Source organism: Ipomoea nil, unplaced genomic scaffold (genome assembly GCF_001879475.1).
Source record: "Ipomoea nil cultivar Tokyo-kokei standard unplaced genomic scaffold, Asagao_1.1 scaffold2480, whole genome shotgun sequence".
Classification (NCBI taxonomy): Eukaryota; Viridiplantae; Streptophyta; class Magnoliopsida; order Solanales; family Convolvulaceae; genus Ipomoea; species Ipomoea nil.
In genome coordinates, this window is record NW_017618908.1 from 3,204,057 (window position 1) to 3,232,040 (window position 27,984).

Below are 27,984 nucleotides of genomic sequence, written 5' to 3' on the forward strand. Positions count from 1 at the left end.
TGAAACTATAAATTTATTTAGGATTATTGTAGGTGGTCAAAAATCACGGAATTCCCAATTCTATTGGTTCAACTTGGCATTATTCCAAATTAAAATTCAGCAATTTGTTTATCTATATCCGTACAATTCCTCATATCCACCCCCACTCATTTTGTCTACAAATTAAACCTCCCACCATGCTCCTTTCTATTCTCCAACCTTGTATGCTCTCCATCACCAAACCAAACAAAGAATCTATCCAAGAACATGAACATGATGGAACAACAACAACAACAACAACCTCTGCAAATCCTCCCAGATTGTTTCTACCCAACCACCCCAACATTAATCCCTCCCACCTCCAAAACCCCATCCCACTCTCTCCCCCTCTCCAACCTCGACGATCAGAACTTCCTCAGATTCTCCATCAAGTACCTCTACCTCTTCCGGACCTCCGTCGCCGTCGACCGCCTCAAATGCTCCCTCGCCAGAGCCCTCGTCGACTACTACCCCCTCGCCGGCAGGCTCACCCCCTGCCCAGACGACCACCGGAAGCTCCAGGTCGATTGCAATGCCGCCGGCGCAGTCTTCGCTGAAGCTTTCATGGATTTGACCGCCGATGAGTTCATTCAGCTCTCCGGAAAGCCCAACAGGTCTTGGCGAAAGCTGCTGTATAAAGTTGAAGCTCCCACTTTCTTGCATATCCCTCCTCTTGTAGTTCAGGTCAGCTCATCTCCATACTCGCTCTGCTTCACTAGTACAAAAACAGCTTTCTGCGTCTACAACAGACCTATAACAGACCTTTCTGCACTTTCTTGCATATCCCTCCTCTTGTAGTTCAGGTCAGCTTTCTGTTGTAAAGACCTTTCTGCATCTACGACAGACCAAATTGATAGAAAGATGTCTGATAAATTAGCTGATTAGATACAAAATAATTTTCTTAAAAAAACTTTAAAAAAGTCACTTTAAGCAGTTTTTTTAATAACATTTTGGAACAACAAGTTGTTACAAAAAGTTAATTAATCTGTGCATTCGATGTTTAATCAAGTCAGATCAAACAGCTAATAGTAGTCAAAAAAAAAAACTGATAAACTAATTATGTTATTAAACATGACCTATAACACTTATCACAAATTATGTTATTCAAACTAAAATTAGGTGTAAACAATTTAAGAGTAAGAAATATTATTTTCTTTTGAAAGTATAACTAAGAAAAAATAATTTTTGTAGTGATGTGTAAAATTTGCAAGAATATGTACTAAGTAAATGTAAGTCTTATTTAATATAGATAACTTGTATTATGAAAATTTTTTGCTACAAATTCCATCGAAGAAGAAAATACTAGTGACGATAATCAAATTAATAATTTTTTTTTTATATGGAAATTATAATTTACCACTCCATCACTTTAATATTACCAATTGTGGTAAATTTACGCAAAGGATAACAGTAATCGAAATCACAGAGCTTTCCCTTTCTATCGTACGAGTTGTTTGGTGAAGTGTGATGATTCCAAAACACGACACCTGTAACCTACGTACACTTGGCACTTCCCACTAACCTTGTAAGAAGTACACTTCATTGATACCACTGCATAAGTACCAAGTAACACAAGAAAACTACTTTTTTTAAATTAAAAATCAAGTCAATCGCATATTGTCACATGTAATTGTCGGTAACAATAATTTCTTTTTCGAAAAAAATAAGAATACTAGATAATGACTTTTTTTAAAAAATAATTGCAAATGGAATAAAACAAGTTTAATTTGTATTTCGTAAGGTTTAAGAGTGAGTTTGATGGATAAAATAAACGATTATTGTAGCTCAAAGAGTAGAATAATGAATTACTAAGATTTTCTTGATCATATTACTCTCAAAAAAATATATAAAAGATTTTGCCTATAAAATTTGATAGACATGACATTACTTCTAAATCTAAAATGTCATTTTTTTTATTTTGTTTTGTAAATTGAATGTTGGGAAACCTGTAAAGTGTTAATTGATATCGATATTTTTTTTTTTTGACTATATATATATATACATGTATATTTTTTGAGTTATACTAAGTATTGTTAACTCTTGTTACATTAGTTGCCCCAAACAGGATGCTTGAGTTGGTAAAATATAAATATCATATCGTACTATAAGATTATAAGTTCAATTATCGTTAATACTATTTCAAGTTCAATTATAACACATAAGCGGAATTTATCCAGCAAAATAAAATAAAAAATCCTTAACATTATATATAGCCTTGGGATTAGGCATGGGTAGCAGCTTGTTAGGGTTAGTACATAGGACATTTGTTGGGTCCATTGAAACTGACCTAAAAGCAAGAGGCCCTACCTCTTATATATCACTATTGCTACTGCCTTTCTATCTTATGTTCCTATCACTGGCCGGTTGTAGTAAGACCTTCGTACAAAAATGGCGTCACCAAATATTCCATTTTAAATAGACACAACCCTTGGGCAAATCCTTTAAAAAAAACAAACAAACAAACAAAACAAAAAACTTGGGTAATTTTTATTTTACCGAACTAATCATAAGGCTACAATACCCTACACTTAAAGTCATTGTGGAGGTAAACTGTACCGCAATAAGAGATCCAATCCAGACCTTTCAGTAAAATTTGAACCTCACATAAGCGCCTTCTGTCGTGATTTTTAAGTCATGCAACGAACGAACTACACTAAGCCCCGGCACTTATTTCTTTCTTTCATTAATTAATTATTGTCATTTATAAAATTATTCCTTATTATTATTTATTTATTAGCTGAGTGGCGGTTAATACAGGTAACAAAGCTCCGTTGCGGGGGAATGATTGTGTGCACGGGGGTGAATCACTGCCTGTGCGACGGGATCGGAACGGCCCAATTCTTGCACGTCTGGGCCCACTTCGCCAGGGATGACGTGGATTCACTCATCACCCCTTTCCACTCGCGTCACGTGTTCAACCCCCGGGAGCGGGAGAGCCACAAACTGACGTCGTTCCACCCGGCGTTTTCCAGGTCTGCCCCCGGCGGCTACTGTAATTCCCATTCTGCCCTCGACGTCACCAGATATTTACAGTCCCAGCCACTGACCCCCGCGTCGCTCACGTTCTCGCAATCTCAGATCCTCCGGTTGAAGAGCCAGTGCGCGCCGCCGCTGAAATGCACCAGCTTCGAGGCGCTGGCGGCGCACACGTGGCGGTGCTGGGCGAAATCGCTGGATCTGCCGCCGTCGCTCGCGGTGAAGCTGTTGTTTTCGGTTAATATCAGGAAGCGCGTGGAGCCGGAGCTGCCGGCGGGGTACTACGGCAACGGATTCGTGCTGGGATGCGCGGAGGCTCCGGTGAAGGATCTGGCCGGCGGCGGCAGCGGTGCAAACCTGCACGACGCGGTGAGGCTGATACAGCGCGCGAAGCTCGCGCTGACGGACGATTACGTCAGGTCCGCCGTGGATCTCCTGGAGGATAAATCGGTGACGACGGATCTGTCGTCGAGCTTGGTGATTTCTCAGTGGTCGAAGCTAGGGTTAGAGGATCTGGATTTCGGAGAAGGGAAGCCGCTGTTCATGGGTCCTCTGACCAGTGATATCTACTGCTTATTTGTGCCCCTTGTCGGTGACCCGAACGCTGCTAGGGTTCTGGTCTCTCTGCCACAACAAATTGTCGGAAAATTCGAATATTACATGACGGAATTCCTGGACAGCAAGCCAAATGAAGGTACCATTAATGGGCATCTTGAAGTGGAAAATCTTGAAATGGTTTTAGCTTGACTCATATCTTTAAACTTTTTTATCAATCCACTTGTTAATTATATGAACTTCATCCCTCTTTCTCATCAATCTAATGAGAATCCCTAGTTTTTTATTTCTTTTTCTTTAAGATAACAAAAGAAATTCATAGTCACGGGATAACAAAATATAATACTTGAGAAAATGGTTAAGTAAACCCTCAAATATTTACTAAAGAGTCAATTAGCCCCTCCAACTTTTTAAAAATGAAATTATACCCATAAACAATGCATTTTGATACAATAAAAATCAAATACAGGTAAATGACCTGCTAATCTGCTATCATAGGTCATTGAAGATTCGATCATTGAAGATCCGGTCATTTTTTGACGTACTTTCAGGTAAAAAAGTGACCATCAAACGGTCGCCGATCACGGAGTCCGGTTACCACCTTCTCGCCGTAGAAGGCAACCCAGATTTGGGTCAAATATTCATATTGACTTGATTGTTTAACCAAATTACGACTAATAATGATCAAACAAACTAAAATTGACTAATACGCTAACTATGTTACCAAATAGGACCAACATCTTACAAATGAGCAAGCGAAGATGAATTGACCGACATATTTCCCGACTAATCGTACTTAATTAGGTTGATTCTTTCAATCATTGGACCGAAAAGATCTAACCTATGTTTGAGTTATTGGACTAATTGTGATATCTTTCAACTCCATCGCACTTTAATAGACAAGTTTTATTGACAAAAAATGTTTATGTCGTAACACGACTACATGACTAAAGTTAAACCATTTGAATGGCCGGAGTCTCAAACATACATTATTAATTCACCCCCCCAAAAAAAAAAAAAAAAAAAAAAAACATACATACATTATTAAAGTACACAAGAGTTTTCACCTTTATATGACCATGCTCCTTGGTTTTCAATAAATTAAATATATTCCCTTTCTGTGGAAAGATTTGCATCTGCATAAGATCATAAGATGACAAGATCGATGGAAATTAAAGAATATGCATGACACTGCATGCGTGGAACAAACTTTTTGATTTTTTTTTTTTGACCATGTTGATCTTTTTATTTAAAAACAATATCAAAGAGACATAGAATACAATCTATCCTTTGATTAAAAAAAAAAAAAAAAAAAAAACCTTGCAGTCGCTATCCGAATATGCACTCTGGTAAAATCCCCTTTAAGACCCCAGCTAATCATTGACAAATCACAAAGAGATCAGATAAACTAGCCTAGATTGTTTATACCGATCTTAACCGACTCAAACTGAGAATGTCAATAGTTGACCACATTTGTGACGACCTAGCCAGCAAAGGACTACAATATAATGAAGTAAATTAGCTTAGATTGCCCATAGCTGACAAACTCAAACTAAGAATGCCAATAGCGGACTACCTTGTGACCTATCTAGCAAAGGACCACAATGAGATAAACTAGCTTATAGGTTGTTCATAACTGACCAACTCAAATAAAGAATGCCATTAATTGATCGACTTGTGACTTAGTCGGCAAAGGATCACAATGAAGTAAACTAGTCTAAGTTATTCATAATTGACCAGTTCTATCGAGAATATTAATAGACACCTCTCACAAAGAGACACAGAATATAGTCCATCCCGATTACATTATTGGTATGTATATGTACGTGATGGACATGATGGTTTGCATTTTGCAAAGTGTTCATAAAAACAACTTGACACAAAGTAAACTTTTTTATTTTTTATTTTTTGAAATCCAATTAGGGATTTTATACTTGTATTCCCTTGTGCATTTTGGGCTCAATTTGCGGCCATCTTACGCTTGATGTAGAAAGCCAAATATCCTAAGATTGACAACATGATCATGAAATGCTTATAAAGGAATGGTTAGGCGTGGGTGCATATGACCTATATGTCACAACGCATCAACCAATTCAATTATCCCAATTTTAATTAGTCTCATCAACATGCTTGTAATTATGTGGATGATGATACAAACCCAAATAAAGTAAACATGACCTATAAGCCACAAGCTAAGAGATTTATCTCCATACTGTCACCAATTTGGAGAGCCCAATCTCCAATCTAGGAAGTCTAATTAGAGTTCAAACTCTAATTTGAGGAGAGTCAAATCCCCACCCTACCGCTAGAGTTGTGTGACTTTAGGTCAAATGATTTACATGTCTTGAGCAATGCTATTTTATATTTCTTTTTTCACATTCAATTAAGCTCTTCTTATACATTGGATGACAAAGAAATTTATAGTCACTATTCGAAAGCATGCACTAGATAAATCTCTCTCCTGTGTAATATATAGCTGGTAAATCACACCAGAAATGTAAACTACACAAGAAAGACCCTATGTGACGGATTCGATCCTTAAGGTACACATAACTCCAAATAAAAAGTCCCAAATTTTATCTCTGTTGGCCTCAACTTTGATTTATAGAAAAGTCTGCAATCACTATCTGAATGTATTATTTTAGTGAAGCACGCCTTGTGATCCTAAATAAAAGATCACAATGATATGAACCAATTTAGATTCTCAATAGTTAACCAACTCAAACTGAAAAAATAAATAAAATTTATTAAAAAAAAAAACAAAACAAAACAAAAAAATAATAAAAAAAAAAACTCCCACAATGAGTTGAATTTAGAACCTTGTAACGTAAACTATTAATACAAAATTGGAGTAATTGTAACCCGCCGTCATCATCACCCAATATTTGGAGTGGGAAGTTATTGGCATAATTATTCCTAGATGCAATAACAGAGACATTTGATTATATTCATATATTGTTCAATCATAATATGACTTCAATCAAGAAAAGATGGAAGAATATGATATCTTTTCTTTCTTTCTTTTTTTAGATCGAGCGTCGGCTTCAAAGTGGTAAAAAATATATTTTAAATGTTCAAGGTGGGTTATGCAATAAATGGAACATTTTCAAATGGAACTTGGTTATGACTTATGATTACCCTACATCCAAATAATAAAAATTTGTTAATAAGTAAAATAGTAAGAATAATATTAGTATAAAATGTTATATATATTTTTAAAATTGATCGAAAGTGGTAGAGGTATATTTTGAGAACATGAGATTACTCTTTAGTTATTATTAGCTAGTCTGTTGAGAAGGTTTAATTTTGAATAGGGAAAACGAGAAAGATTATCCACACTTATATTAATTCCATATCATTGGAATTATTCGAGAGATTTTAGAGTGTGACTAGAGGTGTCATGCATGTGTGTTTCAAAGTTAGACTTGTCTCTTTAGATCTCCGCCTAACAATCTCCCTCCCAACATCTACCTTGAACTCGCAACTAACATGCTCTAATATATAATACAAAAAATTATCAAGGCTCAGTTTGGTAATGGTTGTTAGCTGATAACTGATAGTTGTTAGCTGATTGTGTTAATTAGAAGGTATAACTAGTTGATAACATTAGCTGTTGTAGAAAAGTGTTTGATAAATTAACTGTTAGCTGATAGCTGTTTGATATAATTTATTTTTTGAAAAAAGCTAATTGAAAAAGTTGCTTGGAGTAGCTTTTTGAATTTTAGCATTTTGGAGTTGCAAAAAGCTAATTAACAAAACACTTATATTGATATTTTAACTAAAATAAACAATTAATAGTGGTCAAATAAGCCAAAAATGACCTGTAGGCTAATTTTTTACCAAACAAGGCCCAATTAAGTGTTTATCACTTTGTTGAAAGTTATAACAAATAGTAAATACACAATTTATTTTTTATACTTGCGTAGTCAATGTTACATTATTTAAATAACAAGATGCTAGCGTTAGTAATCCATACGTATGCCCAACAACTATTTCACTAGAATAAAACTAATATTTGCATTATCTTAAGGTTTATGGTAATGCATGTTCATCCTCTTACTTTTAATCTCTTAATTAGCCTCCAAAGTAAGCTAAGCTTGGATGGAACATAAGTGCATAGATAACTAATTAAAGATTCCCTAACAAAAGTCAAAGAATTATATTAATTAACTAAATCTTGAAGACATTCATAACCAACACTTTGTCTTGTGGTGGTATTCACACTCACTTTCATCTCTTACATTCTAAGATAGAAGTGCATTGTGGATTATTAGGTTTTTATTCTTATTATAAAAGTTGTTGGTAGTTCTTAATGGGAAGAATAACATATTATATATTCATGGATATCTATCTAGTTATTTGACATATGCATTTTTAATCTTAATAGTATTAAAAACTTTAATTTTAAACAAATAAATGCTTTTATAAATAATACTTAAATGGCTCTAGGCCCCATATATAATACTAATAACACCCACCATATAGGCAATCTCTCTAATTACTTTCTTGTGGTCCTTTACTGATTAAGGTCACAAAACGAAATTTACCAATACACATCCTCAACTAGTAATTATGAATTTTCCTTGTCATTCAGAAAGGAATTCTTGAACATTTTCGTCACATTAACTCGTTTTTTTTTATACAATATAGTATATATTATAATCAAATTGGATATGTTAAATTAAAAAAAATACGCATATTATGCCCACTAACCCACTATACAGATAATCTAGGCCACTTTGTCCAAATCTTGAATTCCAAAAACCAGAACCTTTTGTGGATCCACACAAACGCATGCTTCCAATTTTCTATGTATGATACCTATGACATGTAAACATTTTGTTTGTTCTTAACAAATTAAATAATAAGAGTTTTTTTTTTTAAAAAGAAAATAGTGCTACGAGGTACATTATTCAGTGAGCACGATTGTGCCCATGACCCATTATCCCCAATAAATTTTTAAAGTAATTAATTACATAAAATAAATTTATTCACATGTACAATTTGGCACTTGCATATGGCCAGCTTATAGTATTTAAGTCTAGGAAGTTAAAAAAATGAAACTATATATAACGTGTTACAATTTGTCAACTCAATTGGATGACCAATTTTTTTAAAAAAATAAATAAATGAAAAACATGCATTAAGTTACGAGGTAGGACCGCGACAAGTTCGCTAGCTTCCTTCTCTTTTTCAATTTTTGACTCATTCTCAACTACGTGTCCTTTGGACCTTCGCCCGCTCCATACGGGGAAATGAAAGCAGAATTCATTCGGTATAGTGGTCGATTCCTACCAATGAGAGATATGAAATTAGTATTGTTGTGAGCATTGGTTACACGTATTTTAAAATAAATCATTAAGACATATCTCATGATTTATCTTCTTCACCAAAACTCTGACATTCTGTAATTTACTCATCCATTAAACTTTCGGGGACAGTAGGGTCATCATTTTGAGTTCAACTTTTTTCCTTATAAATCAGCTAAAGCCTAATTGTAGACCTTATTAGGTCCGGCCCAATTTTATTAGCTGGCCCATCATTGACTATCTCTAGTTGCCCAAAAGTTCTTTCTTCTCGTGAGCACAATGGACCGTTCTTCAGGCCACATTAGAAGCCTAGCATTTAATCAGGCCCAACATACCAACTTCTCTGGTCCGGCCCACTACCCTTTCTCTTCTTCTAGCCCTACAATCATTATTGGAGAAATTATGGCAAATTATGCTGTGGAATCGTGTCCGCCTTGCAATGTGTACACGGTTTCAAAACTGTTCATAATTATGAATATATAGTTCAAAAATTATAAACATATAGTTCTATAATTATGAACATAATTATGAACATATAGTTCTGTAATTATGAATATAGAAATTCAATAATTGTGAATATGAAGTTCAAAAATTATGAATATATAGCTTTATAATTATGAACATAGAGTTCTGTAATTATGAATATAGAGTTCAGTAATTATAAATATATAGCTTCATAATTATGAACATATAGTTCAATAATTATGGACATAGAATTGTGTCCACATTGCAAAATGGACACTATTCCACAGCATAACGATTGACAAATTATTGTGTGGACCATGGTCCATACATTGCCCCCATGACAAAATGTATATTTTTAATATACTAAAAGTACAGTATTTGTACAATTGTACACTGAATGTACATTATACAAAGGGAGTGTCTGGTAATAGTTGTTAACTGATTGTGTTAGTGGGTTTGACTAATTGATAGTATTAGCTGATTATAGAAAGATGTTTGGTAAATTAACTGTTAATTGATAGCTAATTACATGCAAAATGACTTTCTTGAAAAGCTTATCAAAAAATCTGCTTTGATAAACTTTTTGAATTTTAGGTTTTTGGAGCAATATGCTGTTACAAAAAACTAATTAATCAAAGTTGTTTAACCAAGTCAAACAGCTAACAGTAGTCAAACAAGCCAAAATTGACTGATAAGCTAACCACGTTACCAAACAGGACCAAAATAATGTACTTCTAGTACTCAAATAATGTATTTTTCCTTAATATCATGTACATTTTAATATACTAAAATATATTATTTGTGTATTGAATACATATTACTTGATACTATGATTCATACAATTGTGTAGACCACCCACCGTCTCAAAACACATAAAGTACATTATTCTAACACATAAAAGTGCATTATTCAAACTCATAAAATACACATTATTTTATCAATTGAGACTTGTCTTCCAATTTTGAAGTCTTCTGGAGTTCTCTACCAAAGATTAGTTTCTACTGCTATGTAACCTCTACGTTTTTCATTTTTTATTAAATATGGACATCTGTTACTTAGAATGTCATTACTGATTGGCAATGTCTATTAAAATAACTGGCTTGTTTTAAATCTTGTCACTTTCAAGTGTTGCACAATTTAATTCCAATATAAACTACTCCTTAAGATTTAATTTTGTAATCACCAATTTCAGTTTCATAATTTAAAACTTATATTTCCAATATAAATTCAATGCAGGAGATACAAACTTATATTTTAGCACAAAATTTAACTCTTTATCATAAAATTATTTAACTCAGAACTCATTAACTGGACAAATGGAATCCATAATCAGTAACAAAAACACATAGACCCTGTTTGGTAAAATGGTTGTTAGCTGATAGCTGTTAGCACTGCTAACAGCTATCAGCTAACAAGTAATAACACAATCAGCTAACTATTTATACTCTCTAATTAACACAATTAGCTAACTACTAGCAGTTAGCTGATTGTGTTAATTAGAGAATATAAATAGTTGATGACATTAGCTGATTATAAAAAAGTGTTTGGTAAATTAGCTGTTAGCTGATAGCTATTTGGTATAATTTCTTTTCTTAAAAAGCTAATTAAAAAAATTGTTTGGAGTAGCTTTTTGAATTGTAACCTTTTAGAATTGCAAAAAACTAATTAACCAAACATTTATATTGATATTTTAACTAAATCAAACAATTAATAGTGATCAAATAAGCTAAAATTGACTTATAGACTAATTTTTACCAAACAGGGCCATAATATTATTTCACCTATCATACTTCCAAACGTTGTCATTGAATTAGCTTTGGTCTTATCTATATATGTATTTATATGTAAATATTTAATAATAAATAAATTTATAAAATAAACTCCATAGTCCATACTTCATGTCTTCTTCTCTCTCTCTCTCTCATATTATAAAAAACTGTTTTTTCCCATCACTCCATGCTTTCACATAGTTGAACAAAGTTGTCTTTCCTTTATCCATTTCCATCTGCCGGCCGCTAAAATTATCCAATTGTCCTTCTCTGGGCTCACTCATTCCTCTTTGGGCGTCTACTGGTTTTTTTTCCCAGACGAAATTATTCGAAAAGCTGAGACTTTGGTGTGGTTTAAGCCACGATCGCTGTTCATAAGCTCTTCATTGCGTGATTCGTCGAATACCCAGAGTTTCCCGAGAAACTTTTTGGTAATTCAGGTGCTTTGTTTGCGTAACGCGATTGTTTAAGCTGATTGTTTGATGCATTTGTTTAAGAATGTTAAGATTTATGTTATGATGTTTTGATCTGTGATGAATTGCTCTGAAACTTTGAGCTTGAGGTACAGAAATGGACCTTCATCTTCTGCTTTATTTGTTAAAAAGAATCTGTTTCTGGCTCTTTGAACTCTGTTTAAATGATCAGATAGTATTTTATTAGGCAAATAAAAGCTAATGGAAAAAACTACTTTGTGCATCTTTTTGAATTTTAGTATTTTGGAGCAATAAGTTGTTAAAAGAGCTAATTAATCAAACACTTATATTGATTGTTTAACCAAGTCAAACCGCTAATAGTAATCAAAAATTCCAAAATTGGCTGATAGGTTAACTATATCGCGCCCGTCGTACAGATTTTCGGTTTATTGTAGTTTACGGGCTATTACACATTAGCGGGCAGTGGTTTTAGTTTCCCTCGTCATCTAAAAAATATATATATTTATGATTCTCCGAAATGGTTAGTTTGTATAGAAATGCACTGAGGTGATGCTACAAATTGAGAAAAATGAGAGTCTGTATGATCTTTCATATCAAAGTATGCTGTAACATATAACAGAAAGACTACTATTAGAAGGCCAAAATCAGGTTGATGATCAAAGAAACTGATTTCTTCCAAATCAATTTCAAGTTTTGTGTAGTATGCAGGTGAACCTTTTGGGATATGAGAGCCATGTTAATTGGATTAATGTGCCATGTTAGTTGCGTTTGCATGGTAGCCTTGTGTAAATTGCACAAGCAAGTAGAAAAAAGCATGCACGCCATGCTATGAATTAGCAAATTGATGTCTACTTTACAAGAAAAAATATGGGATTTTGTCATAATTCGTGATTTTTCATTGACTTTGAAGGGAGTTAAAATGACCTCTGTACAAGGGCCAGTTGTTTGCCCGTTAGTTCGTGCTAAAAGAACGGGTGAATACTCTGTTCTGGTCAGTTCACTTTCAGTGAAGACTACTAAAGTTCTTAGAAGTGGGTTTAGAGGGTCTACTAGACGAGTTCGAGTGGCTAGACTACCACGACCAGAAATAAGCACGGTGATCAAATGCAGTTTCAGTTCATCTTCCAATGGCAATGGCAGCAGAGCTGAGAACTTTAGCGAGAATGATGCTGACTATGTGAATTCTATCGTTCTTGAAGCTGGTATATAAATTTTCAAATTGCATTCGTGTGTGTGTGTGTATACTAGTATTGTGTATTTGGATATTGCATGTGGACCTTTTTCCACTTGGCTCTGTTTGGCAGATCTTATTTAGGAGCTTATAGCTTATTTTAAGCTACTAATAAGTTATATTGTGTTAAATTTTGAAGGAATTGTCATAATCTAGACATTTTTCGAACTCCCATACAATTGACCTTTTCAATATAGTATCACGAGCAAATCAAATTGACACCTGAACAAATTTTCTGGTAACCGTGTTTTTGCTTTGCTCAGTTCAAGTACAGAGTAGCCGAAATGGTTTCCTGATCAAAATGAGAGATGGTAGGCATATGAGATGTGTCCATAACAACCCTCAAGGCGACCATCTTCCCGAGTATGAACCACATCCCGCAATAGTATTGAGAATGGAAGATGGAACTGGCCTTCTTCTTCCTATCATCGTTTGTACGTCAATATTCATCTATTATTCTTTTCGAGATCTTTTAGGTAAATGCACTCAACTTCCTAATTTCACTTGATCTGTTTTATTTGACAGTGGAAATGCCAATTGTAACGCTCATGGCTGCAGTTCGAAATGTCCAAATTGTATGTTTAGAATCCGTAATTTAATATCCCAATTCTGACTGGTAGTTATGGAAAACAACAAATATTTGCTGCTTTGCAGGCCCGACCTACAATGTACCAAGTGTTTAAGGACATGATTGAGAAGATGGGCTATGAAGTAAGTTTCTTATTTGGTGCGTTATTCTCCACTCTTCCCGTGGATGCATTATCCCTTTTTCTTTTCTTTTTTTTAAATGGTGTAACCTGTTTTATGAAGGTAAAACTTGTTCGTATTACGAAGCGGGTAGATGAGGCATATTTTGCTAAATTATACCTCTCCAAGGTATAACTTATATATGATTTGGTATGTTAATTGCGTTGCTTGAGATCCAAACATCTTTTGTTGAGTATTGATTAACTTGCATCAATGTTATAGCAGGTGGGTAATGAAGGTGAGAGTTTCACCCTGGACCTTCGACCTTCTGATGCCATCAATATAGCTGTCATATGCAAAGTAACTATTCTCGTCTCTCCCTCCTTCGTGTCTGTATGTTGTCCTTTTTAAAAGCTACCGCCTTTTTGTTCCCTTCTTCTTCTTCCCTAACAGGGCGATTGGTTGGAGGGATTTTAAATTCCCTTCCCACTTAATTCCCACATAATTCCAAAGGCTATTAAATTCCGTAGTTTGGTTGGAGGGAATTGCAATTCCCCCATTTTCATGGAATTAAAATCCCATGTCCCCTCCTAGGATTTTAATTCCTGGGAAAAAAAGATAGTGATTAGTCAAAATTACCCCTTCTTTTTTTAATATAAAATTAATGTCTAACAACAATAATGGACATTTTTGACTTTATACTACTTATTCCCTTTCAATTCCCATGTATACCAAACATTGGAATTGAAATTCCAGTAATTATATTCCTGTCAACCAAACACTGGAATTTAAATTCTCGCTTTATTCCCAGTAATTCAACTCCCATGGAATTACAATTCCTTTCCCACATAATTCCCCTCCTCCAACCAAACGCCCTGTAAAGGTTGAATCCCCAACCCCAAGGGCTCCCCACACCCCGGCCCGACGGAGCATCTGGGAGGTTAAATCACGGTAACTCAGCTGAACACAGAGACTAGACCTTTGCTTACTGCGCACAAGGAGCCCCCCTCACTTTGAGAGGTTGCTCCCACACTGCCGCTGGTGAGACTCAATCCCTGATCATTCTTCCCAAACTTCACCCCTGTGGCCAATTGAGCTGCCCATGTGGGCCGCCTTTTTGTTCCCTTGAGCTTATATGTGGTCGTCTTAGAATATAAGGTATATTGCAGTTTTCTTGTAATCACTTCATTGGGTTAACACCAAAGACAGCTTGTGATTGCTTAGGCTGAAATCTGAATATCTGGTCATTGTTTGGTCCTCAATGGATCAGAAAACTCTCATAAATGACAGTACTGGGCTGAGGATAATTAAATCAGTAATCTTATGCAAGTTTAATCCTTACGTATTGTTCTTCCAAATCAATAGACGTTTTCTCATTTTTACAGGTGCCAATTCAAGTAAACAAGTATGTGGCGAATAGTGATGGCATGAGGATAATTGAACCGGCCAATTCATTGGTTCTGGGTTCAACTTCACATGGATCATTGCTCACCGATCTGGACAGGTATATTAGATTCATTTCCCCCCTCTCATAACCGTGGTTCTATATTACCGATCTCCAACAATCAATGCTTTTGGAACGTACATATTTTCGGAGAAAAAATAAAACTAATCCAATGTATTGATTCATGCTTGACTATGCATTTGTGTTCATCTCATGGATTTAGGCCTACTGGCCGGCCATGCTTCGTGACCGAGGAGTTTACTCTCTTGCGCAACATGGATAATGCTGCAGCCGAGGGACGCTACATAGATGCAGGTACATACACTTTCTAACCATGTCTAGAACATCTCGGACTATTGCATCTCCCCTACAGATCTCTTCCCGTTTTTCTTATATCATTTCTGCTCACCGGTTAGTCTATACAAAAACGCAAATGGAGAAGGAAGAAGAGGTAGAGTAACCATAATTTTTTTGTCTAGTTTGTTGGGTGTCGGCCGGGTTAGCCGAGTTCAGCCCTTGCTCGATTCGAGACATGGCGATGTGGCTTACCATAGAGGGATGTGGTTAAATAGTTAATGTCCACCTACTTATCACCAATTGGTTTTAAGTAGGATATGGCAACTTAATAGCCAAAGAACTCTGTGGTTAAGCGTGCTTGACTTACAGCAGTCACAGGATGTCTTTAAAAGTCTTAAATAACTACACTTCATTCCAATGTGCTTTCAAGCCGAAAGGTCTATGTATTCCTCATGGAACTTTACCTTTTAGCATTATAGAACAGTGGGAATCGCTGTTTTTCTACTTTTTCTATCCCCACTCTCCATTAGTATTTGACTGTGATGGTTTGCTTCAGCTATGTGGAGGGACAAACTCGCTCAACACCGCGCCAAGAGGAACTGGACGTAGCAGGTACGAGGTCTGTCATCCTCTACTGTATAATGTAATTGGATTTATGCCCGTTTTGGTTCCACGAGTTTGGTGGCATTCCCACTATTTGGTGCACAAGTATAAAAACTACCACTATAGGTACACAATTTCTGGGTTTTTTTCCACCTTTGGTCCTTCCGGTGAGAAATCTAGTGAAATCTCACTGGATTTTGTCATGACTTACAAGTTACCAAAGTTTATGGGGAAAAATGGGTAGAGCATGACTCTCGTACCTGAAGGTCACGAGTTCGATTCTTACTAAAAACCCTCCGGTCGAGCTCGTCGCGCATGGCTTCCTAGTGCGATATACCTCTCTTGTGTAGTTTGTAAGCTATTACACAATAGCGGGTTTACCCATTACACACTTTTAGACAGTGGTTATGAGTTTTTCTTGTCACCAGAAAAATGTCAATTCGCATGACATACTCTTGTAGAAAGTGTGATTTTTGCCTATAAACTTTAGTCACTCATGGTTTGATAAAATCCGATGAAATTTCACCGGATTTCTAACCAGAATGATCAAAAATGGGGAGAAAACAAAAGGCATGCAGCTAACTTTCAATGTAACTAAACTCGTGGGATCAAAAGTGACAAAAACTCGTGCAATTGCAAATGTGAAACAAAATAAAACAAAAACCCTATTGCTGGGTTTTCCATCTATTTCAAGTTTTCTAGTGAGAACATAATGGATAAAATGCAGTTTTATTGGTTATCATATTGCAGTTGCTGGATGATGACGTGTACATAACTGAAACCTGTCGGAGGTTTATGTGGTTGGCTTCACCGGTCTCCTATCACATCTCTTCCTCAATATGTAAAGCCTGTGAATAAATGTGTACAGATAGACTGTAAATTAAGGTTGTGCTACTTCAAAAAACATAACTGTTTGTGTAATGTGTTGCATTTTTTTTTTTTTTTTTTTTTTTTGAGAAAATAATGTGTTGCATTTTAAGTGTTCTGAATTTTAATTTTTTAATGTTCATTTTTTGAGTACTAAAAGTGCATTCTTAATATACTTATCCAAAAATGAGTCATTCAGTATATTAAAAATGAACATTTAATATACTAAAAATGAAATATTTATCAGTAGTCCACCTCGCAATGTGGCCTATAGTCTTACCGTATAATTTGCTCAGTTAGCCAGAAAAACTAATTCAAATACTCAAATCACTAACAGCTTGTTTGGTTCGCTGAAAAATATTTGAAGGGAAATTGAATTGAAATTTCATGGAAAATAAATTTCAAGAAAATAGATTCTATTGTTTAGTTGGTGGAAAAGAAATTAATGGGAATATGAATTCCATTGTTTGGTTGAGTTTGGAATGATAAGGAATAATGAGTATAATGACAAATATAACCCTACACAATAATAATAATATAATAATAATAAGAATAATTAATAAAGAATGGTTTGGGTAAAATTGTCATATTAGTTTTCCATCCAACCAAACAACATAAAACATCATTTTCCTTCACTTTTAGGAAAACATTTACTGAGCTTAATGTCTGATGCACCCCAATAATATACATGATCAAAATAGTCTAAGAGGACAAAATCAATACATTCTACTATTCTACAAAAGATTCACTGTTATATAATGTCATTTCTATATTTCAAAAGAAAAATGGACCCACTTTGGTGAAAGAAAAGGAAACCAATCCCTTGAGTACATATTAATAGTGCATTACCACAAATTCCATGCTATCACCTGCTTCACCTCAAAGCTTCAACTGATCAACTCAATACAGAAGAAAGTGTCATGATTTCCAGAACTGCAGTTTTGTTCTTTCAATAAGATTGAAGTCTTCACACAATAGTAAGGGACCTTCGCTTTGGCTGTAATAAGTAAAGCAAACAAGCTTAGCACTTTGGTATTTAATTTGGAAATATTAAATATTGCACCAGAATATATCACAATATATAGGTAGCTACCTAATGGAGTAACCTATTTTCAAGTGTTTGTGATGTGATTGAATGTGTCTAGACAAAATTTCAGGTGTTTTAGGTGGCAACCCCAACCAAGTTGGTCAGACTGTTGGCTTGGTAACCACAAGGTTATAAGTTCGACTCATGGGAGCGGCCTTTGGCCTTCTTGGTTTTAACCAGTCAGCTATGAGCAACCTAAACTGATCTACCTCATTGTGGTCCTTTGCTGGCTAGGGTCACAAGGCTGGATTTACCAAATGCACACCTTCAGGTAGTAGTTTCAAGACCGACAACTCCTTAACATCTTTTTGTGTAAACTAAAATATTTACTTACATATTTTCTTTCAACTTCTTCTAGGAATTTCTCAGGGTAGTCAAAATACTGTTCACAATCTTTCTTCACTCTTTTGGCAACTTCTTCATGTTTGGTGTCTTCAAGGTTCTTTATCATGATTGTCATGACCAACTTATCTGGTACACAATGTGATGCCTTCATCAAGTCATACGTCTCGATGGCTTTTTCTATCATATCCACTTTAAAGTACGTTCCAATCAGCTCAGTGTATGTCCGGGTGTCGGGTTTTAAGCCCTCTTTCTTCAGGTCACAAAAGAGCTTCTCAACCATTTCAATTAGTCTGTTCCTTCCCAACAACATTAACATGTCATTGTATATGGAAAGATCGGGAACATACCAAATTTCATTCCTCACATGGTTGAAAACCTGCACCTTAAAGGCAGTTCAGATTAAATGCACAATTATGTGAAGAACTTTTAAACGATAATCAATACAATTTTAGTAAATATCCAGAAAAGAGGAGATTATGTCTTCCCAAAAATATGCCCCCAAAAGATGATATAAATTATCTCAAGATTTTAGCTTCCCATGTATGGTAAGAGTCGAAGAGATACAGAACTGTTCAAAGAGATAAAAAAGTGTACTAGCTTCAACTTATAAAGCTAAAAACTGAACAGTTATTGGAAAATGAGGCATACAGTTAATGTGAAAAAACCAATATATGCATAGGACCAAAACTAGAATTAATTCCTTTTAACCCTAAACAACTGAAATTATTAAAAACCCCAAATACAATGCTTCAGAAAATTGCAGAGTTAATTCAAAAAATCGTATTAATCTTTGCATGATAATACCTTGAGGGCTAGCTCCAATTCGTTTTGCCTCAGCAACTCAGTTAAGGCATCCAGCAAATCACCCTTCAAGAGTCTGATCACTTGGGTCTTGAAAACTTGTTCCAGTTTATTAGGTGTTTTTGCAGCTAATTTCATGGACTGGACTGCTTGTATAGTCTCTGTAGACAATACCCTTGACCTCCACAAGGGCTTTCTTGGCCTAGTCCTCAAACCACAGATTACTTTCACGGAAGAAATTGGAGAAATACTGAAACGTTTAGGTTGAATTTTGGGAAATTTGATGTTTGGGTGTAAACCCAGTTGAGGAAGATGAACTCTTAGACAACCCATAAAACCTAGGTGCTAAAAAAAATCAAACAGAGACCAGTCATTATTTGATTAAAAAGCACTCCAAATTTTTCACACAAGGCATATGGCACTTTAGAAAAAGTTCTAAGCATGTAATTCATAAACAAGCAACATTCACATTTTGTAATATATACTTCATGTAAAGAACTTTGAACAAGGGATTTAACACTAACACACATGTATAAGATTAGAGTTTCCTTAAAATACTTTGATAATTTTTTAGTATTATTATCTATAGTATATTTTTCAAACCCCATAGTGTTATAATGAACCTAACAGGTACAAAAACCAAGGAAAATTAACAGAAACGTGCAAGTTTTGAAACCTTTGGACAAAAATGTGCAACTTCTGAAAATTGGATATTTTTGTGTAAAATTCATTTGGGAAAGGCTGTCTTTTTTTACAAACAAACTCAAACGCATTTGGCAAATACGTTTGAAGTATTTATACTACATACACAACACATTTGGGAAATCTGTATATATACATCAATACGTTGATGTCAAAATGAAGATGGCACTGGTCACGTGATGATATCATCTTCTTCTCCGAAACCTCAAATAGCAAACGACGGCGACTGACGCAAAGGCCACAGAAACCACAGCTGCCGCTAGCGGCAACTGAGTCATGGACCCCTCCAACTCTTCTTCCACGTTCTCTTCAATTATCTTGCGGTCCAACTCCGCAATCCTGTTCTTCTTCACCCTAATCCTTGTCGCCGTCATCTTTGTGTCTCCATCCCGACGTTCCAAATCCATCTTCTCCAAATCTCCCATGCCTGCAAATTTTAATCAAGATCTACTCAAACTCCACCCGTATGCGACATCACTTTCTCCACAATAGTTCAGACGCCTAACTAGCAAATAATTACTCGTAATAGTTATCGCTTTAGGAGTTTTCTGTTGAGAGATACAATGACAAATAATTCAATATTATATAAATAGAGAAGCTGAGTGATTGTGGTAGAAGTTTCCAATTCCTTTTGTGACTCTTTCCTTGTTCAAGCAGCCAAATGTCAACAACGACTCTAGCACTCAACACCAACGCTTGTCTCAGCTGAGGTTTTGGATATTGTTTTTGGGTCTTCCGATTAAAAAAGGTAAAAGGAATAGCATTTGGCATATGCAATTCTGGATTTCTGGTACCTAACCAATGCCAACTTCACTTTGATGTATATATAAGTCAAATGCATTTCCCAAATGCATTTGACAAAATTAATAATAATAAGTTTTTAAAACTGTCAGTGTAAACGCATTTGGCAAAAGTGTTTGGGGCTGAGTTAACACTAACCTTTTCCCAAACGAGTTATACACAAAAATATCCAATTTTTAACAGTTGAACATTTTTATCCATAGGTTTCAAAACTTGCAATTTCTGTCAATTTCCCCAAAAACCCAAGCCTTCCTCCACACAACTCTTATTCTCACTGAATTATTTCATCAACACACTTTCCTTCTGACATTGTTTCCTACTCAATTTCATTCTTATTCATTTATGATTTAGTGATCAGAGGCATCAAATTAATCATTCATTAATTTACTCCCAAGTAGTAATTAATTTACGGCTACTCCAATCCACCGCTACCAGCACCAGAAGGGAAGTTTGAATTAGCAGGCCAGTAACTAATTTCCGCTACTCCAATCCATTACTACCAGAAGGGAAAGTCGAATTAGCAAAAGAGATAGAAGATGTACCAGGGTCAAAGGGCACTTTCTAGTTGAATAAAACTCGTCCAGATAGAGGCAGAGCAGAGAGTCAGAGTTGAGCGCAGAAGCTATGGAAGATTGAAGGTTTTGGCTTGGAGCTTGACGGATGGGAGAGCAATTGAAGCCGAGAGAGAGCAATCGGTCGAGAGATTTATGGCGGTGATGGGAGATTTTGGCTTGGAGCGGAGGTAAAACCCAAGATTTTGGCCATGGGTGACGTCAGGGGTTATACTCCTTTCGAGTTAATTCCAGCATTGGTCCCCCGACTATGTTGATTTTCCAAAATTAGTCCTTGACTTTTAATTTGGACAATTTAAACCCTCGACTATCAAAAAGTTTTCAATGTTACTCCTTCCGTTTCCTTGGTGTTAAGTTGCCGTTAAAAACAAGGCTAAACGAGTCTTTTTGCGTTCAAAGTGTATTATACGTTTGTTTCTCCTCGCCGGAATTATTTTCACCTCCCATTTTCAATATCATAGAGCGACGCTCTCCGGTCAGGTTCGACTCTTTCTATGGAAACTCGTGTATGCATATATTCTCTGATCACCTTTTCTCTCTTTTCATAAGAAGAAGAGCTGAGAAAGAAAAAAAAAATGCAACCATTGTTCGGTTACAGAGAAATCTCCAGAAACGAACAACCATTATTTGCTCGCTCACGCAACTATATATATATATATATATATATATATATATATATATATAGAGAGAGAGAGAGAGAGAGAGAAAAGAGATGTTGGATCTGAATCTGGAAGCTGTGCCGGGGTCGGACTCCGCTTGTGATGATGCCGAAACAACTGCCACCTCCACAATCGTCGGCGGCGATTCCGGAACTTCCTTCACCGCCTCATCCTCCAAAGAGTCTAACAGTTCGTCTCACACTCTCACTGATGGCAGCTACAATTCTCTCTGCACTCTTAATTTCTCCATTCTGAAGAGCAATACCGATCAGGCGATCGAAGCTGAAGAGGACTACAATGGGGACCACTCGGCGGTTACGGATCAGCTTGTTCCCGTGGCCGAACAGTCGTGTCCTTCCACCGTGGAGCCGTCGCCGCCGCTAGCGCAAACCTGTCCGGTTGCAACTCACCGCGGATGCCACAGCCGCACCAGCCGGCCGTAAGGAAACCCCACTGTGGGCCTCGTTCCCGGAGCTCCCAGTATCACGGCGTGACATTTTACCGGCATACAGGAAGATGGGAATCACATATCTGGTCAGTACAAACATTTATTACACACAGTATTTACTACCTGCACATACATACGGAGTATATCACTATACGAATTCCTACCTTCTTGAAGATAAAGAAGAGTTGTAGCTGCTATATCTTCTAGACATAGTGGACGAACGAAACACTATTTGCTTCGACTGGATTTTTGCTGGGTTTCCTGGAGATTCTAGGTCTTCATTTGGTTTGCTGCGTCTTATGAAGATTCTAAGGCTATAAAAACTAAAAAGGGGAGTATTCGACTTTAATTGCGTATATGGAGGGAAAACAAACGTAATATATGCTTTGAAGGTAAAAAGACTCTTTAGTCCTGTTTTTTAACGTCAACTTAACAGCAACGGAACGGAAGGACTAACATTGAAAACTTTTTGATAGTCGAGGGTTTAAATTGTCCAAATTAAAAGTCAAGGACCAATTTTGAAAAATCAACATAGTCGAGGGACCAATGCTGGAATTAACTCTACTCCTTTCTCTCATTATGGTAAAAGAATGTTTGATTGAATTTATATTTAGTAAAATGATATATTTTCCCTCCTGAATTTTACCATATTTTTTCTCGATTTATATTTATTGGATGGATTGGATTGGATGTCAATAAATTGACTAACCCGCTATTAATTAAAAATTAAGATAATAATTATTCAATAAGAAAATATCATGTAAGGATGAGAAAATTTTGGAAGGGTGAGTAGCATTACTCTTATTTTAATTTCATTTTCTCATAATATATTTCGTTATATACTTAGGTGATTTCAAGATTTTTACTTTTGTTGGACTAATTCTAAGCTTACAAGCCGTCTCAGGATGAGCTTTAGCTTCAACTTTGACTATACAAGTTTAAACTTGATTTATTTACATCCCTACTATTGCTTACATTATGTTTCCTCCCATAATAGTATTTCATTGTCTAATTCTTTTTTTTTGTTTTGTTTTTTTTTTTTGTTTTTTTTTGTTTTGTTTTTTTTGTTTTAAACATACATTAATCACAATGTTCCCATTCAAAATAACTAGGGATACCAATAGGTAGGGCTAGAGTGTAGATTATACTTCTCGTCTCCATCCCCGTCCTCGCCAAGAATTGCAATAAATAGAAACTTCTCCCCATTAAAGCAACCACACTAATATTTTTTTTTTTTCATGATTTTTTGAAGTGAACAATTTTACTTTTCAAGCACAAAACTTATGGGAAGCTAAGTTTTTTGAGAAACCTTTTTCTACAAAGAGAAGAAAAAGAAGAAGAAAAAAAAGGTGCATATCATGTGTTTGGGGCGCACTTCACGGCCCATCAGGTGTTCCCACGCGTCCGTTGGGGCGCGTCAAAATGGTCGCCAGCTGGCAGGCACTATGACTGAAACAGTTGATTTTTTTTTAAAATTGTCATAATCTCTCTTTTTTTTTTTTTTTTTTTTTTTCTCCCAAGTAGTTTGGATGTCCTTATCATTCTTGCTGAGAATTTTTAATGACGGAGAATCCCCACCCTTGATTAATCTTATATAGTCAAAATAATAATTTAGTACCATTAATTAAACTCGTGACATATTTATACAATAATTTAGTACATTAACCCGGCCACCTCTTTCCCGCATGTGCACGGCATTTTTATTATTGTCTTGATTGCTTAATCATTAATAATTTAAAAGGTCTTTTATTATTATTATTTAGTTTTTTAATATAAACAACTTTTATTTCTTAACCCCAAAAAAACAAGTATAAATTTTATCAATAAAATTAGGCACCTAAAATAAAATATCTTCTTCCACTACGACAGAAATCATACGAAAATTCGTGAGAAATTCATGGATCCCATGAGCCCATGAACGAAACACTTCCCATATTTAGTGGTATATATATGTGAATGTTACTGCCAAATGTGTTAATGTCCGATTTCAGTAGCGGTGGGATTTGCATGGCAGCCTCTTGAAGAAGGAAAAGACTCGCAGCAAATCAGCTCTCTCTGTCTCCATTGTCACTAGGTATGATCACTGTCAGACAAGACACCCTTTGGTCGTAATCTCGGATTTTTTGGAAGAAAAATTGATTATTTTTATATGATTTTTTAGGGTGTGTGTGTGGGGTGGATCTGATTCGATCGTTTTAACTGACCAATGTCGGTATCTGTTGTTTCGGGTGATTTGATGATTTCATTGTAGGTTATAGGAGAAATGCTTTAGATCATTAGATGTACTATGTATTTGTTTGGAAGAAATGGAATTGGGCACAATCTTGCGTAGGAGATGAGAAATGTGCTTGAAAACGTGTATTTTTTAATTTTAACTTTTTGGTTTGGAAACCCGCAATCCTTATCCAGGTGTGTACGGGGTAAATTCTGCCTCTAACCCTAGCTCGTAAAGGACCACAAGGTAAACTAGGTTGCATATAGCTGACAAATTCAAACCAATAAGGCCTCTCCTGCCCGGAGTAGAACTTGTAACCTTGTAATTATTAAATAAACAGTCTTACCAACTTGGCTGGTCTATTTTGTTTTATAGACTCGAGTCATGAATCTTGCAAATGCTAACAATTGGTTGTGATTTGTTACAACATTTGAAATCGAGTGCAATTTTGGGAAGAAATGGTACATTTGTTTCATGAGGAGAGCTCATTTTTGTTTTATTGTTTTTGTTTAGTGGAGCAGCTCTGGGGATCTTGAAAATGGTGGGGGGATTCTCTGGTTTCTTTTAATGCAATAGATAAAAAGGGGAGGGGGTTGCATGTTGTAGTGTTTAGCTAAAAAACTTGAATGATTTAAGCATTGATATTTGATTGAATGAAGGATTTGAGAATAACCTTGAGATTCCTTGATCTACCTATAGTTTCAGAATGAGCCAAAAACAATTTTTGTATTTCGAAAGAGGTGTTTAATCTTCTGGTTCCAAATTTAAGGAATCTGAGAAAGTATAAGCCAAAATCAAGTGCCTCATTGTCATTACAGTTTTGAAGAGCTTAGTTTTAAGGTTCAATTATGTGTGCGTTTGTCTTAGGTTGCCGCTATATTTGTTCTTTTGATATGACCAACTTCTGACAGTGATATCTAGCTACTTGATGGCAGTGGGTGATTCATTTGCAGTTGTGTGTGTGATACTAAATGCGAAAGCCTTTCTTTCATTTTTATTTCTTCGGCTTTTCTTATTGAAAGTTGTATTTATCAACTTGTGGGAAATGGATCTTTACAGCAGTCAATGAATTTAAATTACTACATTCCTATGAATTTTAATCTTACAGGTAAAAACTAGAGAATACCAGTAACACTATCATCACCATGTTCCGTCGTAAAAGTAATTCTCATCATGAGCTGGGGAGTGACGACCAGCTGCGAAAGGTAACGAGTAGCTTTAGATTTCAGCTTCTCTGTGTCTGTAGTAAAGCTCGTCTTACTTTAAATAGGTAAAAACAACGTAAACATGTCAAAGATCTCAGAACTGATCATGGTTACCGTAATTCTGGCTAGACTATCCTCATTTTAGAAATGATTGCTCCTTTCGAAAATGAGTGTTCTAGCACATAAAAATCACAGCAAGTATTGTTATAAGCTCAGATGTTCAATCCTTGTTTGCAGGTTAATGAGCTTAGGACTTCTCTTGGGCCGCTAACTGGAAGCAACTTGCAGTACTGTACTGATGCATGCTTGAAAAGATACTTGGTTGCAAGGAACTGGAATGTAGACAAGTCAAAGAAGATGTTGGAAGAGACGCTTAAATGGAGGTCAACTTTTAAACCCGAAGAAATTCGCTGGGTAAATGAGAACCAGTCTTCATTTTGTAGTGTACACATAATATTCTCGATCAGTTACTTTTTCTGTAATCCTCTTGGTCTTCGAAGGATAGCTTCTTAAAGATTTTGCTGATTATACAAAACTATTGAATTTTCTAGCACGAAGTTGCTATGGAAGGGGAGACAGGAAAGGTCTACAGAGCAAATTTTCATGATTGCCATGGAAGGACTGTTCTTATATTGCGACCGGGAATGCAGGTGGTGCAAAAACTAATACAATCTTTTATTTAGTATCATTAGGTTTAACATCTTTTTCTACGATACAATCTATTTGGATTTTTGACAACAATTTTTGCATTCACAGAATACGACTTCACTAGACAACCAGATGAAGCATTTTGTTTATCTCATAGAAAATGCCATACTTAATCTTCCAGAAGGTCAAGAGCAAATGGCATGGTTGATAGACTTCACAGGATGGTCTATAACCAATAATGTTCCAATTAAATCTGCTCGGGACACAATCGGCATATTGCAAAACCATTATCCAGAAAGACTAGCTGTAGCGTTTTTGTACAGCCCTCCAAGAATTTTTGAAGCATTTTGGACGGTCAGTTTTAGCCTTAACTCTTTTCCCCTTTCCTGCTTCTAGAGTGCTAACTTCAATTGCAAAAATGTCAATTTCATATGTTTTCCATTTACATTAATGGTTATACAAGTTTGCGAAGAAAACATTGTTGCAACTATCAATCAGCATGCTACCTAATCTCGGGAATTGGTATCTTATGCTTCTGAACAAACAAAAGTTTTTGCTTGTAGATTCTTTGATGTAATCGACACGCTGGTTTTGTGTTCATCCTAATAAGGTGTTTTTATCACCTGCATTTTCTCCATCCTCTAATAGATGCATGCTCGTCTTTCCTCTGTAGATGGTCAAATATTTTCTGGACCCAAAAACATTCGAGAAGGTTAAATTCGTCTACCCAAAGAAGAAGGATAGCGTGGAAGTGATGAAATCTTATTTCGACATGGATAATCTTCCGATGGAGTTTGGAGGGAAGGCGACATTGAACTATGATCACGAGGAGTTCTCGAAGCAAATGGCTCAGGATGATGCCAAGGCTGCTAAGTTTTGGGGTTTGGAGAAAAACCATCCCATTCCCATTCCCAGTGGCTTATTATCTGTGGCAGAAGCTGCTGCTCCTGTAGCCCCATCCTGATGCCTTCCTAAGATGAAATAATGATGTTACAAATGTTAGGTGTTAAGGTTTCCTTTGAGTATTATTATAGGATTATAACTGCTCCCTAAGATGCTTTCTAAGGTTTCATTTGATCATTTGATGGCAGCTGTAGTCCCTTATACAGTGATGATACTGTCTGATGCTTATGGCAAAACTGCCATTTTTAAAGCCTATATTTACTCTTGTTATTTGTTCTTGAGTAATAAATTCAGTTCTTCTCTTTCCATTTTTACAAATTTGATTATTTAATTGTTTTAAAAAGTTGTAAATTCAGTTTTTTATTTTATTTTATTTTATTTTTTATTTAATTTGCACATGAGGATTTATACTGGATAAATTTCACCTTGTGACTTCACTTGGCGAAAGACCCACAAGTAATGATGTCAAAACAGGCCCAACTCAGTTGGTTAGGACTGTTTAGCGCGATTCTCGTTTAACCCGTGTGGACGGATTGTTCTATTTTAACACCTCTAACTACAAGGAAGTAAATGAATACGTATTGATGAAAAATATACCTCAAATATCTAATTACGTAGGTGCTTAGCTCGCATACTATACGCCACAAGGCACACCTCCCGACCTCATTCGGGTTCGCCTCGACTCGAGTCAAAACACATTTTCACCGTGTGCAATATTATCTTCTGTACGCATTCTTCTTGACTCGGTACCGACCCCGAAGCTTGATTTGGCGTCCCCGAGCACACAACCCCTTTTAAACTAGAGGACAAATGCAGGTATCAACATCATGTCCGATCACATTGAAAAGGAGTGTGTCAAGAACCTCTTAACACGTGGGTAAATCTGTGTGGCCTCCGACCGCCTGAACGCATGCGCTACACGTGGCATGCATGCGAAGCCCCG

General features: G+C 35.9%; 4 protein-coding genes across 5 annotated transcripts; 3 read left to right on the forward strand and 1 right to left on the reverse strand.

Moving 5' to 3' along the window:
* Nucleotides 1-208: 208 nt before the first annotated feature.
* LOC109153363 (omega-hydroxypalmitate O-feruloyl transferase) lies at nucleotides 209-3,838 on the forward strand. Its single transcript, XM_019301282.1, has 2 exons — nucleotides 209-702; nucleotides 2,776-3,838. The coding sequence occupies exons 1-2, from the start codon at nucleotides 247-249 to the stop codon at nucleotides 3,739-3,741; spliced, it is 1,422 nt and encodes a 473-aa protein (XP_019156827.1). The 5' UTR covers nucleotides 209-246; the 3' UTR covers nucleotides 3,742-3,838.
* Nucleotides 3,839-11,228: 7,390 nt separating this feature from the next.
* LOC109153364 (bifunctional nuclease 1-like) lies at nucleotides 11,229-16,733 on the forward strand. The gene is made up of 11 exons (XM_019301283.1): nucleotides 11,229-11,532; nucleotides 12,437-12,728; nucleotides 13,021-13,191; nucleotides 13,283-13,332; nucleotides 13,412-13,468; nucleotides 13,568-13,633; nucleotides 13,730-13,804; nucleotides 14,830-14,948; nucleotides 15,112-15,203; nucleotides 15,742-15,804; nucleotides 16,539-16,733. The coding sequence occupies exons 2-10, from the start codon at nucleotides 12,446-12,448 to the stop codon at nucleotides 15,792-15,794; spliced, it is 966 nt and encodes a 321-aa protein (XP_019156828.1). The 5' UTR covers nucleotides 11,229-11,532; nucleotides 12,437-12,445; the 3' UTR covers nucleotides 15,795-15,804; nucleotides 16,539-16,733.
* A 573-nt stretch (nucleotides 16,734-17,306) lies between these two features.
* LOC109153286 (pentatricopeptide repeat-containing protein At3g46870-like) lies at nucleotides 17,307-21,178 on the reverse strand. Of its 2 annotated transcripts, XM_019301163.1 has the most exons (5): nucleotides 20,934-21,178; nucleotides 19,727-20,017; nucleotides 18,892-19,233; nucleotides 18,077-18,463; nucleotides 17,307-17,652 (listed from the first exon to the last, which is right to left on the reverse strand). In XM_019301163.1, the coding sequence occupies exons 3-5, from the start codon at nucleotides 19,219-19,221 to the stop codon at nucleotides 17,623-17,625; spliced, it is 747 nt and encodes a 248-aa protein (XP_019156708.1). In that variant the 5' UTR covers nucleotides 19,222-19,233; nucleotides 19,727-20,017; nucleotides 20,934-21,178; the 3' UTR covers nucleotides 17,307-17,622. The 2 variants fall into 2 exon arrangements, with proteins under 2 accessions (XP_019156708.1, XP_019156709.1); XM_019301164.1 differs by lacking the exon at nucleotides 19,727-20,017.
* A 2,744-nt stretch (nucleotides 21,179-23,922) lies between these two features.
* On the forward strand, nucleotides 23,923-27,347 carry LOC109153285 (random slug protein 5-like). The gene is made up of 6 exons (XM_019301162.1): nucleotides 23,923-24,144; nucleotides 25,394-25,490; nucleotides 25,728-25,904; nucleotides 26,042-26,140; nucleotides 26,247-26,492; nucleotides 26,812-27,347. The coding sequence occupies exons 2-6, from the start codon at nucleotides 25,431-25,433 to the stop codon at nucleotides 27,100-27,102; spliced, it is 873 nt and encodes a 290-aa protein (XP_019156707.1). The 5' UTR covers nucleotides 23,923-24,144; nucleotides 25,394-25,430; the 3' UTR covers nucleotides 27,103-27,347.
* The last annotated feature ends 637 nt before the right edge of the window (nucleotides 27,348-27,984 follow it).

Coding starts and splice junctions, on each gene's coding strand:
- LOC109153363 (XM_019301282.1), top strand. CDS start 247: ATGAACATGATGGAACAACAACAACAACAACAACCTCTGCAAATCCTC. Junction 703..2,775: donor TCCCTCCTCTTGTAGTTCAG/GTCAGCTCATCT, acceptor CGGTTAATACAG/GTAACAAAGCTCCGTTGCGG.
- LOC109153364 (XM_019301283.1), top strand. CDS start 12,446: ATGACCTCTGTACAAGGGCCAGTTGTTTGCCCGTTAGTTCGTGCTAAA. Junction 13,192..13,282: donor TCTTCTTCCTATCATCGTTT/GTACGTCAATAT, acceptor TTTATTTGACAG/TGGAAATGCCAATTGTAACG. Junction 14,949..15,111: donor TTGCTCACCGATCTGGACAG/GTATATTAGATT, acceptor TCATGGATTTAG/GCCTACTGGCCGGCCATGCT.
- LOC109153286 (XM_019301164.1), bottom strand. CDS start 19,221: ATGGGTTGTCTAAGAGTTCATCTTCCTCAACTGGGTTTACACCCAAAC. Junction 18,464..18,891: donor AATTGGAGCTAGCCCTCAAG/GTATTATCATGC, acceptor TTTAAGGTGCAG/GTTTTCAACCATGTGAGGAA. Junction 17,653..18,076: donor AAGAAGTTGAAAGAAAATAT/GTAAGTAAATAT, acceptor TACTTATTACAG/CCAAAGCGAAGGTCCCTTAC.
- LOC109153285 (XM_019301162.1), top strand. CDS start 25,431: ATGTTCCGTCGTAAAAGTAATTCTCATCATGAGCTGGGGAGTGACGAC. Junction 25,905..26,041: donor AACCCGAAGAAATTCGCTGG/GTAAATGAGAAC, acceptor TGAATTTTCTAG/CACGAAGTTGCTATGGAAGG. Junction 26,141..26,246: donor TATTGCGACCGGGAATGCAG/GTGGTGCAAAAA, acceptor TTGCATTCACAG/AATACGACTTCACTAGACAA.